The 13,959-nt window shown below is 44.1% G+C and overlaps 1 protein-coding gene across 3 annotated transcripts in view; it reads left to right on the top strand.

The window, feature by feature from the left end:
* LOC108162270 (ABC transporter G family member 21) overlaps positions 1-13,959 on the top strand; it is a 33,743-nt gene that overhangs the window by 18,721 nt on the left and 1,063 nt on the right. For 2 of the 3 annotated variants that reach the window (XM_017296926.2, XM_033393718.1), the window contains exons 3-8: positions 11,034-11,222; positions 11,907-12,318; positions 12,378-12,633; positions 12,704-13,378; positions 13,443-13,599; positions 13,657-13,923. In XM_017296926.2, the coding sequence (XP_017152415.2) occupies positions 11,034-11,222; positions 11,907-12,318; positions 12,378-12,633; positions 12,704-13,378; positions 13,443-13,599; positions 13,657-13,923 (1,956 nt within the window). Of the gene's footprint in view, positions 1-11,033; positions 11,223-11,906; positions 12,319-12,377; positions 12,634-12,703; positions 13,379-13,442; positions 13,600-13,656; positions 13,924-13,959 lie in introns of those variants that run through there. The other variant, XM_017296927.2, reaches the window with a different exon arrangement.

The raw sequence follows: 13,959 nt of genomic DNA, 5'->3' as shown, positions 1-13,959 counted from the left end.
TCTCTCTCTCTGTTTTGCTAGTGGGCAGTGTGGAATGAGGGGAGTGGTGTGATGCCGTCCGTCTCCGTTCCGCTTGCGGCATTGGGTCTTCACTTTCGCCAATTCTGAGCTCCACTTCGCAAGTTCAATGGCCGGCAAGCCGGCGTCTCCGTCTCCTCCTCTGCCTGGCTGCGTCACGTCTCTGTTGCTGCGCCGTTTGGAGCGCCATTCGCACGTTGTTCTTCCTCTTCCCTCACTTGTTTCGTGTGTTGGTGCGTTTCTCGTCACGTCTCTGCCTGCTTGCTCTCCGCAGCGTCATTTGTATATTTGCCTGCAAGGTATATTAAGCAGAGTGTGAGGCAGTCCCCGCTTTATATGCCACCCACACCCACTTGCTCTCGTTAGCTCTGCTTGTGTCACACATGCAAATGTAAACCCCAGATTGAATAGAACATACCCTCACCTTCTCTTTGGCATACATTGATTTTTTAGTACATTTGCCTGTTTGTTTGTTTGTCTTTCTTATTCTTTCCTTCCTTCGCGTTGAATTGCAATTCGTGTTCGTTTTTAGTTTTTGTGCTGCTGCTGCATTTCATTTCGTTTCCATCTATTTCTATTTCATTGTTCACGCGTTTCCCTGGTTTTTACACGCTCCTTTCCACCCACTCTTTTGTGCTTTCCTTCGGATAGCTTCTTCGATTCCTTGGGGGGTGGAGGCTACTCCTTGCAAATATTCATGGATTTTTATTGCCAGCAGACGACGACGATGCAAATCGAATCAACTCCAGGCAACCGCGAACAAATACATACAAACGCACATATGTATGTATGTAGGTACAATGTATGTAAAATGTGTGCAAGTAACAAATATTCTTTGATCTAAAAGCAGTATAAAAACGCCCGGTGCACCTCAAAATATAGGTTAGGATTCTATATTCCTCTGATAAAATATAGTTAAACCTATAAAATGGTATTTGAAAACCCAACACCAATTAGGCAGCCTCTAGAAGTGCACTTAGATGTTGGAAATGCAAATCCCATTGAATATACCGCCACAAAATATCGTAATGAAACCCATTATTAACTTCCGCGAAATACTAACAAATTTAAGCCAATTTTCTGATGAACTTTCCCACATATTCAAGCATTTCAAGTACCATATAATTTTCACAACTACGCCCAAAAATTACACATCGGTTGATGTGGTGGGGTGAAGGGATTATTACCCTGCAATTCGGCTATTTACCGTTCATGAGAAAGGGGAACGAAACAAGCTCAACGAACTTAATAACACTTATTAAAATCATATTTGGAACGTAATAAAACACGCCCACACATACACACACACACACACACACACACACAGACACAGTCAGAGCAACGTCTAAAAAACGAAACCCCTATAATTATATAGTTTTATGGGGAGGTTGGCAAATAATCGCCTCGAAATATACTCGGTTACTCCCATATATACAGTGCGTTTCAAAGCGATAAGATAGTTGCTGTTGTCCGACTAAAATCATGGATTAGCAGAGATGACTGTGAAAAACTACAAGTAAGAAGCTTCGGGGTTTTAGATTCTAAAGTTGTGAAATTATTTCCGTGTCATAGTAATAGAGTTCTTAACGTTACTAAATATAAATGATACCGATAAATAACCCTGTTTGATAACTAATTCGATGTTTCGAAAGATCGCTTTCGATAACCATACTTGATAAATCTGCCTTAAAATGCTGAAACCGCCCGTACACACATGACCTAAATACCCATAAAACAAACTAATTTGAATACAATTTTGAACAAAAGCCGAGCAATTCTAAATGAAAGTTTCTCCCAAAAAAATTAAAAATTAAAAAAAAAAAACACAATGCAAAAAGCTAGACGAATGTCAACCAAAGCAAAGTTCAATGATCAGATAATTGTTTCATCTGGCAGTGAAAATTGGCTCAACTCTCCCCGCATGGGCTGTCCGCATCTGTCAGATGCCAAATGAGCTCCGGGTGTCTGGGAGGAAGATACGTTTTTGACAGCTGCAAGGCCACGCCAGAAATGTACCAAAAAAGATTGTATTTTTGGGGGCAGGAAAGATACCTAAAGATACATCCCCAAGATACATGCATAGGAGTGCATGCTTGTGTGTGTGTCTGTGCACGTAGTTGCAAAAACTTTAGACTTTTCTCCGCCTTTCGCCGGTTGCATTGTTTATGACATTTTGCTGCCTCATTTTCCGCACTCAAAGACATTTTTGTGTCGACTTTTTCCTCAAGTTTCACTTGGTTTTCTTTTCTGTCTTTTCCCCCCCTTTCCCGTGGCTCCCCTTCCCCTGTGTTGTCTTTGGTGTGGGTTGCCACTGGAGGTGCTTCCAGCACAAAGTCACAGAAACACGGAGAGGGTTCATCGCCTGTCAATCTCTTGAGCTCCTGGGTTCTCAACAATCGCTCTTGGCCTGCAATTCTTTTTACGATACACACATCCAATTGTATATTTTATCCGCGTGTCTTCTTTCATCAATCGATAAATATTTACTGAAGGCTTTAATAAAATGGGATAAAGAAAGATACGTTCTTCTTTCATCAACCGATACTCTTCATTCTCTAAACTTTACAAATTAAATTCGCTGTTAATCCAAAGTTCTATCGTTCTGCTATTTCCTCTTCAGCTCCTTCGCAGTGTTCCATCCCTGTATCGCCCAATACCATCGCGTTTGACTTTGGCTTCTCTGTGTTTTAATTAAATGAATATTCTATGGTTATTTCCCTATGCCCAGTGATTTCCAAACAATGCGTTTTCTCCACAATAAACTCAAATTGAATTCCTTAATCTTTTAGGCAGTCATGAATGGGCATTGTGCCATCCACCAGCCCTGTCGTTTCAGCTGTTGATTTCCGTTTCAGCAACAACAAAAGCAAAAACAAAAGAGGTGCACTCAACTGCATATTCAATATTTGCACAACTAATTCACACATATTTTGTTTTGTATCTCTTTTGTTTATTACTGGGTATATGGGTATATATAGTGTGTGTCCATATCTGGGGATATTTAACTGTTAGATGAAGTGATGCAATGACTGGCCAGGCCAACAGTCAGGGACAAAGAGACACAAAGAGACAGAGACGCAGAGACGCAGAGAAACAGAGACACAGAGCCTAGAGCCAGGTTGTTGGGGGTATTGGCATTCTCAACTGATTGCGTTGACCCAATTGCAGTGACACTTTCAGCCAATAAATTGCATTTAGTATTTTCTTTCACTTTGCCGGCTTTGCTTTCTTGTGTTATTTTTCCTTTTTCCTCTGTGTTTTTTTCCTCTGGCAATGCAATTTCAACAGCATTTTTATAATTTTTACATAGTTCATAAAGTTTCTTGAAGCATTGAGAGAAAGTGCGTAAGAGCAAAAGACAAAAAGGAAAACACTAGAAACTGTGTCAATTAATATGCTAAATTATACACCAGTATGGAGCCAACAACCCCTCCCCAACCTCCCCATCCTCCCCATCCATGGAGTGCCACGGAGTGGCATGAAGTGGAGACGACGCCCCAGATGGATGCCAATCAATTGCTAACTAGGAAGCATAATTCCCAGCTCAACTAATTACCACACAATGACGTGAAAGTTCGTGAAACCGCAGTCGCAGTCGCAGTCACAGTCGAAGCTATAAGTATCCACTCGTAAATACGGTGGGGGCTGCGGCTGTGGAGCTGTGGAGCTGTGGCCCAGGCCCATGCCGAAAGAAGAAAGCGCTTTCTTGTTTCATTTGCAATATATCTTTGTCTCTTTCTGTCTCTCATCTCATGAAAAGTCACGACACAAAACAACAATTTCATCTGCGTTTTGAATCTTTATTGCAACTTGAACCACTCGGGCACACACACAACACACAAGACACAAGACACACGACACAACACAACACCCGGGCGTATGCGCGATATTTGCTTCCTGCCCCCAAAGTGGCATCGGGCTGTGCCACTGCCGCAAAGCAACAAGTGCCACTTGACTCGACTTGGCTTCGTCGTTTCTCGTCGGTTCGTCGTTGTGTCTCTCGTCTTTCGTACTACTTGTTGCTGCTGCCTTTTTGTTGTGGTTATTTCTTTCTCTCTTGTTGGCCGCTTCGGAATGGTTTTGACCCCACATTTCAATTACGAGTACGCCGCAAGTAAAGTTATGTAATGCCAGACCCCAACCCCCAGCCCCCAGCCCCCAGGTCGATGGGGAAGGCCGTTTAAGGTTGTTGGCCATTGGCATATTGGGCGTACGTTTTCGGGCGTGCTCGTACGAAGAGCTAAAGAGCTTCGGCTGTGCATTTGATGGCTGACTGGGGGTATGGTTTTCAAAGCCAGTTTCAAGGGTTACGCAGAAAGTGTCTTTTGAACTTTAAGGGTCGGTGGAGTAAGGCCTTAGCCAGCAGAGAAGATGGTAGGCAGCTATGAGAGGGAAGACCAGTTCGATGGGTCCCAATAAAAGGGGAAGCTTGAGCGAAATTCGAAACAATATAATCGATTCACTTTCTATCGTATTAAGAACATTAACATCGTTGAGACTAGATAATTTATCGAGAAAGTGCAGTGAAACGATAACTATCGATAGCTCACAACCCTATCTAGTGGGTAAATTGAAACTATTTTTTAAAGGCTTATAATAAAACATAACTAATGCACTCAAAGCCCAAACCATTCGTGAAATCATCTAAAAATTGTCCAAAACATTCCATCAACGAGAAGGTAGCATACTTTTGGGAGTTCTTTGCCCAAGAAACCCATCGAATGTCCTTTTGAAGTCAACTACAGTTACAGGATACCACACTAGTCCATAGTCTTAGCCTTGCCTGGACTTGGCCATAACCAAAGTTGGTCAACTCTGAAAGTAGTTTTGGTTCAGTTGAAGTTCTGCTTTCTATCGACATCTTGGCTCTTGGCGCTCTCACCTCCAGCCTCTTGCTGCCGCCTGCCGCCTTTCCAATTCAATTTGGCCTTTTGGCAGAAGATGGAGAGAAACACCCACACACATGGCAGTGCACAGAGATGGGAAGAGAGAGAGAGAGACAGAGAGAGAACTGGTCGCCTTCGGACACATGATATAAATATGCTTGATATGCATGCATAAATTACGTATACGACATGTTGTTTTGGTGCCAGTTAGTTAACTGCCCCCCGTCACCACCTTGCCCGCTATCCCCACAGCCTGACCTGCATTTCCATGCCAAGCCTCGCGCTTCCAGTTCAAGATCGAAAGAGAGTCCAAAACCCGATGAGGTTCTATGCTCAAAAGCCTTGGCACATTTGTCAAACATTCACAACGACAAAAAAAAAACACATATAAATAACAAGAATTTGGAAAAGATGTGGAGGCCGAATATTTTGATACCCTGGGTGTATCCATCACAGGTTTTCACAGATTTTTAGTTTAAGCATTTATTTACTTATTCTTTTACTGTAGGACTGGAAAAATTTAAAACTATACTCTATAAGTGTCCTTATTGTTTATTTAATAAAATGAAACTAGAGACTTTTTTATATTTATTATTTCGGTATTTTATTTATACAAGTACGAAAATCTTAATTAAATATATTTATATAATTAATTAAAATTAATTATTTGGTATTTTTGCTGGGTGGGGAGATCTCTTCCCCGGAGTCGTGTTTGGCTAACAGATTCCACATTTATGAATCTTTATGTATATTTTGATTCCGTTTGTACCATGGTGCCCCGGTGATAGCTCACAGTATCTTCGATTGAGCCTTCAGGAATATCTCTAAATTACTAATGCCAGCGTTTCCCCATAGTTCGAAAAATTATCGATATTTATAGAAATCATCTAACATCCAAGTCCTAATACCCTCTTCAAGGGTATACAACAAAATGACAAACAAATTTGAATAGTTCTCCCTCCCCTCCCCTCCACTCCTTCAGCAGAAGGCAACAAATTAAGGCAGCAATAAATAACAAATCAAAAAGAAATGACCAAAAAACACAAAAAAACACGAATAAAACCCAGCCAAAGAAGACTCAAAAAACAACGAAAAAAAATGCTGCCAAAGAATTGGGTCAGTAACACGCCAAAAAAAGAAGGCGAAGCAGCAGAGGCAGAGGCGCACCGTCGCACACACGAAACGCAAGAGAAAGATAAGAAGAAGAAGAAGAAGAAGGAGCAGGCAGCCGCACAGCAACAACAACAACAGTAAGAAAAGAAGCATTGGATTGGCATGGAAAGGGGAGGCGGAGAGGAACCAGAAAGAAAGAAAAGCAAAAACAAAGCACGCAAATAAAAAGCAAAAAAGTCAATTGAGCGTGGTCATAGATAGAAAACAAAAATAAATAACAGGCTACGAGCACAGGATACCCTCTAATTGTATATAATTTCGCGAGTGAGAGGAAAGTGATGGAAGAACTGGTTACAAAAAGTTGGTAAAAGAATACCGATTGCCTTTATTCTGGTAGTAATATTTAGTTTAACCCATCATTAATTCTAAAACTAAAACTTGACCCAACCAAGGGTACACATTTAGGACCCAACATACCCCTGTAGACCCTGAGTACAGGGTACCGAAACAATGACGCGACAGCAGCAGGAATTTGTTGACAAACGTTTTAGGAGGAAGTTCAAACAAAAGCAACAAAAAATTAATTAAAAACAGAACATCAAATAAATTGCACAAATTTCGTGACCCAATTCTTTTAAATGATTTTGTTTTCTATTCATCTTCTATTTATATTGAAATTTGAATGCGAATTTCTTGAAGAACAAAACGGCTCTGAGGGGGGACAGAGGCGCTGGCGTCGTCGGTAGGGTGGAGCCAGGGGCAGCAGCAGCAGCACCAGCAGCGTCAATGAACTCTTCAGGCCCGGCCCTTACGATATCCCACATACGATATAAGCAGACACACGTTATAAACATACATTTGTACATACGATCATCTGTTTTATTTGGCAACTTGTTTAATATCGGTCAATGAATTCCACAACAACGGCAGCCGCAGAGAAGAAATATTTAATACCAAACAACAACAAAAACAACAAAAACAGACGAGATAAGAATTTCAAAAATGTTTCTTTTGATTGCGTGCCACACGACGAACCACAGACAAACGGCAACCGAAGCTTTAGATACTCTTGCAGAAAAATAATTAAAGAAAAAATCATACATATAAAGGTAAAAGTTCTTGAGGGTTTGGTTGGAAATACTTCCTGCTCAAATGCCTTCTCAGTGTGATAATACCCACTTCAAGGGTATAATAATCACAAAAACACACACATACACACACACACGGTAGGGGCACAGGGTCTCTCTCTGTATGCAATGCCAAACTTTCACGTAATTTTTGCGTTGTTTCTTTCCTTATCCCATACCCATCTACCTTTCTCTTTCACACTCTTTCTCCCCCTCCCTCGCTCCACACACTCGCCCTCTGTCCGTCCCTGTCCCACTCGCGCAATGTGTGTGAATTATATTATTTTTTTTTTTGCCGTCTGTTTTGCTTGTTGTAAAAGTCAATAACCTTTTCGCGTATTCAAGAAGCCAGTTCCAGTTCCTCCACGAAGCGTTCCCCCAAAAGAAACCCCAGCCAGCAACAACAACAAACCCAAAAAAAAACAAAAAACCAAAAAACTTAATTCAAAGTTAGTTTCTTCTCCGATTTGATTGTTGTTGTTGGCCTTAATCAAGAGTCGAGAAAAAAAGAGGAGAAATGGCATCATAGTTGGGTTAAGTGGATAGCCGGTTACTTGGTCAGCAAGGGTTCTTGGCCCCAAAAAGTGGAGATCATTCGGTCAGAGTACGCTAATTACGTAAATTCGGATGCTGGTCGAAAACTTTTGTGGTAGGTGCTTGGCCACGCGAGTGACGGAGGGGGGTCATCGCGTGTTCTTGTCGAAGAAATACGAAAGAGGAAGAGGAAACTCAGGGCTCTTTAACAGAACACCCAAGTAAATTTCTTTCTCTTACACAAGGCAATATCTAAATCTCCCAGGGGCTTCCACTATTTGGGACAATCTTACGATGAGACCATGCCTACGTGCTCTTTGGCACACAATCCAGCGTTTTGGGTGCGCCTCAAATGTCGTTTCCAAATTAAAAGAAAGTCAAATTGTAGGAGGAAAAGAAACCAAAGAAATTAAAATGCTTTTCCCAGACAAGACACAACATGCTTTACTGAAAACAGTTTCTCCCCCACACAAAAGCCACGAATGTGCCGAAAAGTTCATGTGAAATGACCCCCCCAGTGATGTCACGTGTTCCGCCAGCTGAGGTACAAAAATTCGTTGTTCTTTGCGAAATATAGTATTCACATTCAATTGGGGGATTTGTGCCATGTGAGGGCCATTACCGAAATGGGTCAAGCTTGGAACAATGGGGCATACTAGTCGGTACGAGTATGAGTAAGAATCGGATTGAAAACCAGAGTGTGGGAAAGCAGAACGCTTTGACCCAGCTAAAGTTCAAATATTTTTCCCAGAAAAGCGGAGGATGGAAAGTGCCCGAGGGAAATCTTTTGCGGTCCTGGGCTTTGGGCATACATTCGAAATTTTGAAGACATTTTCCATTAGACTTTGGAAAGTTAGTTTGATGCTTAGATTTCTTTTTGTTTTGCATCTACGTCAGGCGTCCGGTCCACGAGCGAAAGTATTCAACTTTGGACATCGCGAAACAAAACAAAATACGACTAAAAAAACTCTATGAACAGCAATAAAAATGGCAGTCAAAATTAACCAAAAATCAAAACAAAGTTTTGGGCTATTTTGATTGTGTTGAATAAATTTTGCCATCGAAAAATGTTCAATATTTCTTTCAAAATATTTATGTAAATATTTCACATAAAATCAATCATTTTGAAATGCTTGCTGCTTACTTCCATATCTAGTACTATTTTAGAGATTATTTTTCTTTAAATTCACAAGAATGCTATTGAAGCTGGTGGCATTTTCCTTGCATTTATTCTCATCTTTTGCATAGTTCTTTATGCTAGCCGTTTGGAGAAATTTCTAATAAATTCCTTCCCGGCTACCTATCGAACCCGGACATTGGCTGCGGGGACTTTTGCCGGACAGTGAGACAGGCAGCTGCCGGCAGCAACAGGGGCAGGAAAAATGAAATAAAATCAAGAAAGAACCTTACAGTCGCCATTCAGACTTTAAGGATACCCACTAGTGAGGTGTCGTGTCGGGGCGCTATGATCGATAAGGTCCAATTTGAATACAGACAAGAGAAACCGTCTATCAAGGTGAAATTGATTTGAAATGCCGTCAACATAATCAAAAACTTAACCACTTGTCCACTTTTTCTTTCCTATCGGCGATGTATTTATTATTCAATCGAACTGGTTTCCTGGTTTGAGCGGTAGATATTGGCTCTCAGACAGACAGACACACATAAGGATATTGGCCGGAACTGCTCCCTCCAGCCTCCGGATGACAGATGTAAAGTATACCCTTGTGCCCTGTACGCGTGCAGGGTACAATAAAACGTATTCCTCGCATACTTTGCATGCCGCCTGTGTGCGTAACTGTGTGTGTGTGTGTGTGCGCATTGGCTTTGTTTGGCGTTGTCATTTTCTCTCTCCCGACGACGCTGACTGCATTGACCCCCACTTGGGCATGACGTCTCTTTCTCATTCTTATTCTCATTCTCTGGCGCTGTCGCTGGCGCTGTTCTTGCTGCTGCTGTAACTGGCTCTCCCTCGCACTCACGCACAGTGCGGTTCAATGCACCCGACGCGGCTCTCTATTTACTTTCGGCGCCTACCGCCCGACGCGACGGAGGAGTCAATCAAAAAATTTACATATCTGCATAATTTGTAAATTAAATTTGTTTTTGGAATAATTTTGATGATGCTGCCTTCTGCTACTGCGGATTCTGCTGTGCGGCTGCTGTTTCGGATGGGATTTCGAATCCAGAAATAGATGTTATAACTATAACGGTGTTATCTATAGTCTCTCTCTGCCTACTCGGAGTGCTTTCCAGCCAAAGAAAATATTTAAATAAATTTGATAGGTACACAAACAACCGAAACAACAGAAACAGCAGCAGCAGCAGTAGCTGGCAGGCAGGCTGGCAGGCTGGCAAGAGAAAAGAAGAGAGAACTGGCGCACCATGCAAGTCCCCGCCCGTCCGCAGAGGCTATTGACTCTGCCGCCGCAGCTCGGCCGCGCTGCTGCGTCTCCCTCGCAGTCCGTACCATCGTGTGTGCGTGTGTGTTTGTGTGTGTGTAGTAGGAGTGAAGTCGAATCATTGACCGAGAGTCAGGGCAAAAGGGAAACAAGCAAGATCGAATGGTCAACGTATCGACTAGAATATACCCTCTAATCGGATGAGGAAGCACGCAAAGTGGAAAGGGTGCAAACTATACAAATCAAGTCGATACAAATCGGTAGATATAGTCCTACCATATGTGGACACAAATGTTCAAAATTGTCTTATCCGTATGCAAATTGTGATGCAACAGCAAATAGTCCTCTCATTGGAAACATTTCCTCTTCGCTGTCACATAAATTTGAACGATAGAAATATGCCTTTGTTTTTCTCGTTTACACTGTACAGGGTACAATCAGAGAGCACGCACAGCTCCCGCTTCCACTCCACTCCCACTCCCACTCTAAGATCACGCTCTCTTTACGCGCCTCCGAGTGTTGGTGCGTGTGCGTGTGTGTGCGAGGGAGAGTGATAATGCGACCGCCACACATATGATATTTCCGATAACAGTTGACAGTGAGACTCTGGCTTGGTTCTTGCTGTTAGCGGAGGGGTGGAGGAGGGGCACTTGGGACCTGAGCCGAGACAGTGTATTGTGCTGCCATCCACTTCTCCGAAAGGGGGGAGGGGGTAATTTTTGTTGCATTGATTTTACTTTTGCCTGTCTGCCGGGGCAGGGTACATTGACTTTTGTACGGACATGCACAAAAGATCTTTATTCTTGCGGAAAAGTTCCCAAAATACGGCAATTGAACGATAAGGATAAGATAATTGTTGTCAAACAAATCTGTTTATGATGGAAACATATCCTTTGTATTTATATTATTTTCCACCTGAATAACTTGACAATTTTCCTGAATTTCCGTTTCAGTGGCACGCCAGCATCTTTGGCGTATCCTTTCCTGAGTGGCCCGACACCGACTGCCCCAGCAGCCGGGGCGCCACAACAGCAGCCACCACATCAGCCAGCAACCCCACCCACGCTACAGCTAACCTTTCAGAATCTGAATGTCTTGCACAACGAACGCAAAATACTTTCCGATGTGAGTGGATTTGTCAGGTAACAGAAACAAGAGCGAGCCATTAAGTAAACGCACACTCTACAATAAACTGGAAAAAGCTAACTACCGGCTAAGCCGAAGTTTGTATACCCTTGCACGAACGGGAAGTAGATGGAAGGGATACCAATGGATGGGGCAAAAGTCATTCGGTGTTTGATACAATTTGGAACTTATGTATTTTTGCAATCATTAAAAAATTGATATTTCTAGGGAACCTATAAGATGACGTGATATTCAGTAGTAGACTTTTTACAGTCGGACCTTGCTAGATCGCGATATCTATTGATGATTACCACAATTACGTGTTTATGTACAGAGAGTTTATGTTTATTAGAGTCCTGCATGAACAGGAAATCGAGTCGATTCGGTGGTACTCGCTATTTGCTGTGTTTGGTCAGTTAGAATGTGCGTCTTAGCTTTCAAATTCCACCAAAATGCTCGAACCAAACAGTTGTCGTAATTTTTACTGTGTTGGATTCGAATGAGATGATTACTTCCGTGTGGCGTGTGCCAAACATCTGCAGAAACTCAAAGTATAGTCCATCCAGCAAGGGTATAAAAACCAGAACAAGATCCAGAGACCCAGTGAACCAGTGAACCAATGAACTAACCGTAATCTCTCATGCTCGCATGCTTCTCCTCTTTGGCTCCCTCTCTCCCCCCCTTTCTCCCTATCGTTGCAGTCCCTGCGAGGTGCTAGCCGTGATGGGGCCCTCGGGCAGCGGCAAGACCACGCTTCTGGACTGCCTCAGCGGACAGCGGCACATTGACAGCGGCAGCGTCTTCCTCAACCGGGAGCCGCTCTCGAAGAAGTGGCGCCGCCGGATCGGCTATGTCCTGCAGGAGGAGATCTTTTTCCCGCAGCTAACGCTCAGGGAGACGGTGGTGTACACAGCGCTGCTGCGTCTGCCCGAGTCCATGCCGCGGGCGGAGAAGATGCGACAAGTGGATCACATACTTGAGGCCCTGGAGTTGGGCTGCTGTCAGCAGACACGCTTCGGGGACTATCTAAATCGGGGTCTTTCCGGGGGCGAAAAGAAGCGGGCCAACATAGCCTGCGAGCTGCTGACGAATCCTTTGCTTATGCTCTTGGATGTAAGTACTCTGCAAATCTGTCTATCATTCTTTAACTGAACGCTTCTCCTTCTCCCTAGGAGCCCACCTCTGGGCTGGACAGCCACTCGGCCATTTCGCTGATGAAGGTGCTCAAGAGGTACGCCCAGCTGGAGCAGAAGACGATTGTGATAAGCGTGCACCAGCCCTCGTCGCAGATGTTCCATATGTTCGACAAGCTGCTACTGCTCCATCAGGGCCGCACCGCCTACTTTGGGGACGTGCACAACATTTACAGACATTTTGAGGATATCGGTGTCACCATCAAGCCGCACTACAATCCCGCTGACTTTGTCTGTAAGCAAGCCTAAGATTTTACAGATGCAAAGAGAAATCTTACCACATGTTCATTTCGATCAATCAACAGTGGAGCAATTGAAGTCCCATCCGGATATTCGCGAGAAGCTGTTCGTAGCCGCCAAGGAATCTCATGGCAACTATTTGAACCGCAATTGCATCACCAGCAGCCACCATCCGTGTGGAGAGTCCAAGGTCAAGAAGCAGACGGACAGCATCCTAATCGACGACATAATCAACAACTACTACAACCAGCATCACCACAGCACGCATCACCATCTCCACCAGCCCCACCATCACCATCATCATCACCATCACCAGTACGAAAACCTACATCACACAAGCAGTGGCTGCCAGGTGGAGGAGGACGAAGAGGCAGCCCAACACTTGGTCTGGTGCGGTGCCGACTCGCAGTCAAACTTCAGTTCCTGTGCTTCCAGTGACTGCCACTCGTACAGTGCCGGCAGCGGCGGACCGAGCCATACCGGTGATGAGGATTGGCTGTCGTATCCCACAAGCTTTCACACTCAGTTCTGTGTCCTGTCTAGCCGCAACTTCAAGGAGGCCAAGCCCCGTATGCTCTCCAAGCTCAATTGGTTCCAGACAATCGGTCTGGCTCTGATGGCAGGCGCCATTTGGTTCCAGCTGCCCCGCACCGAGGAGTTCCTGCACGACCTGCAAGGCTGGATGTTCTTCTCGCAGACCTATTGGATGCTCTTTGCTCTGTTCGGTGCTCTTAATTCATGTGAGTTGTGGTGTGATGCTGTGAATGTCTTTTGCATGTTTAATCCTTTTCCTTTTTCGGACAGTCCCCTCTGAGCGTGAGGTCATTAGCAAGGAGCGTCGTTCGGGCGCCTACCGCCTGTCCGCCTATTATCTGGCCAAGATGTGTGCCGAACTGCCCCTGGTGGTCACGCTGCCCACTGTCTACCTCATGATAAGCTATCCCATGCTGGGCTGCACAAGGCAAGTGTTTTACATTTACCTATTTTAGATGAGCTAATCTCAGACCCCACTTTACAGCCTAAAACTGTTCTTCCTGATGCTCATCTTCCTGCTCATCAATACCATTGTGGCGCAGAGCGTGGGCTTCTTTATAGGGGCCTGCTGTATGGACATGAATGTGAGCATCACGCTCAGTGCCCTATACACGCTGGCCACCCAGCTCTTTGGCGGCTATCTGTCGTCACGCATTCCGGAGGGCCTGAGCTGGATACGCTACACGTCCATGATCCACTACGCCTATCAGAATATGCAGATACTGGAGTTTCGCGAGGGTCCGGCTGTTAGGTGAGCTTTTGCCTTAGCTACTCCTTGATCTGTGAC

The sequence above is a fragment of the Drosophila miranda genome, chromosome 4 (genome assembly GCF_003369915.1).
Source record: "Drosophila miranda strain MSH22 chromosome 4, D.miranda_PacBio2.1, whole genome shotgun sequence".
NCBI lineage: Eukaryota > Metazoa > Arthropoda > Insecta > Diptera > Drosophilidae > Drosophila > Drosophila miranda.
This window is presented reverse-complemented; position numbering and strand designations above follow the sequence as displayed.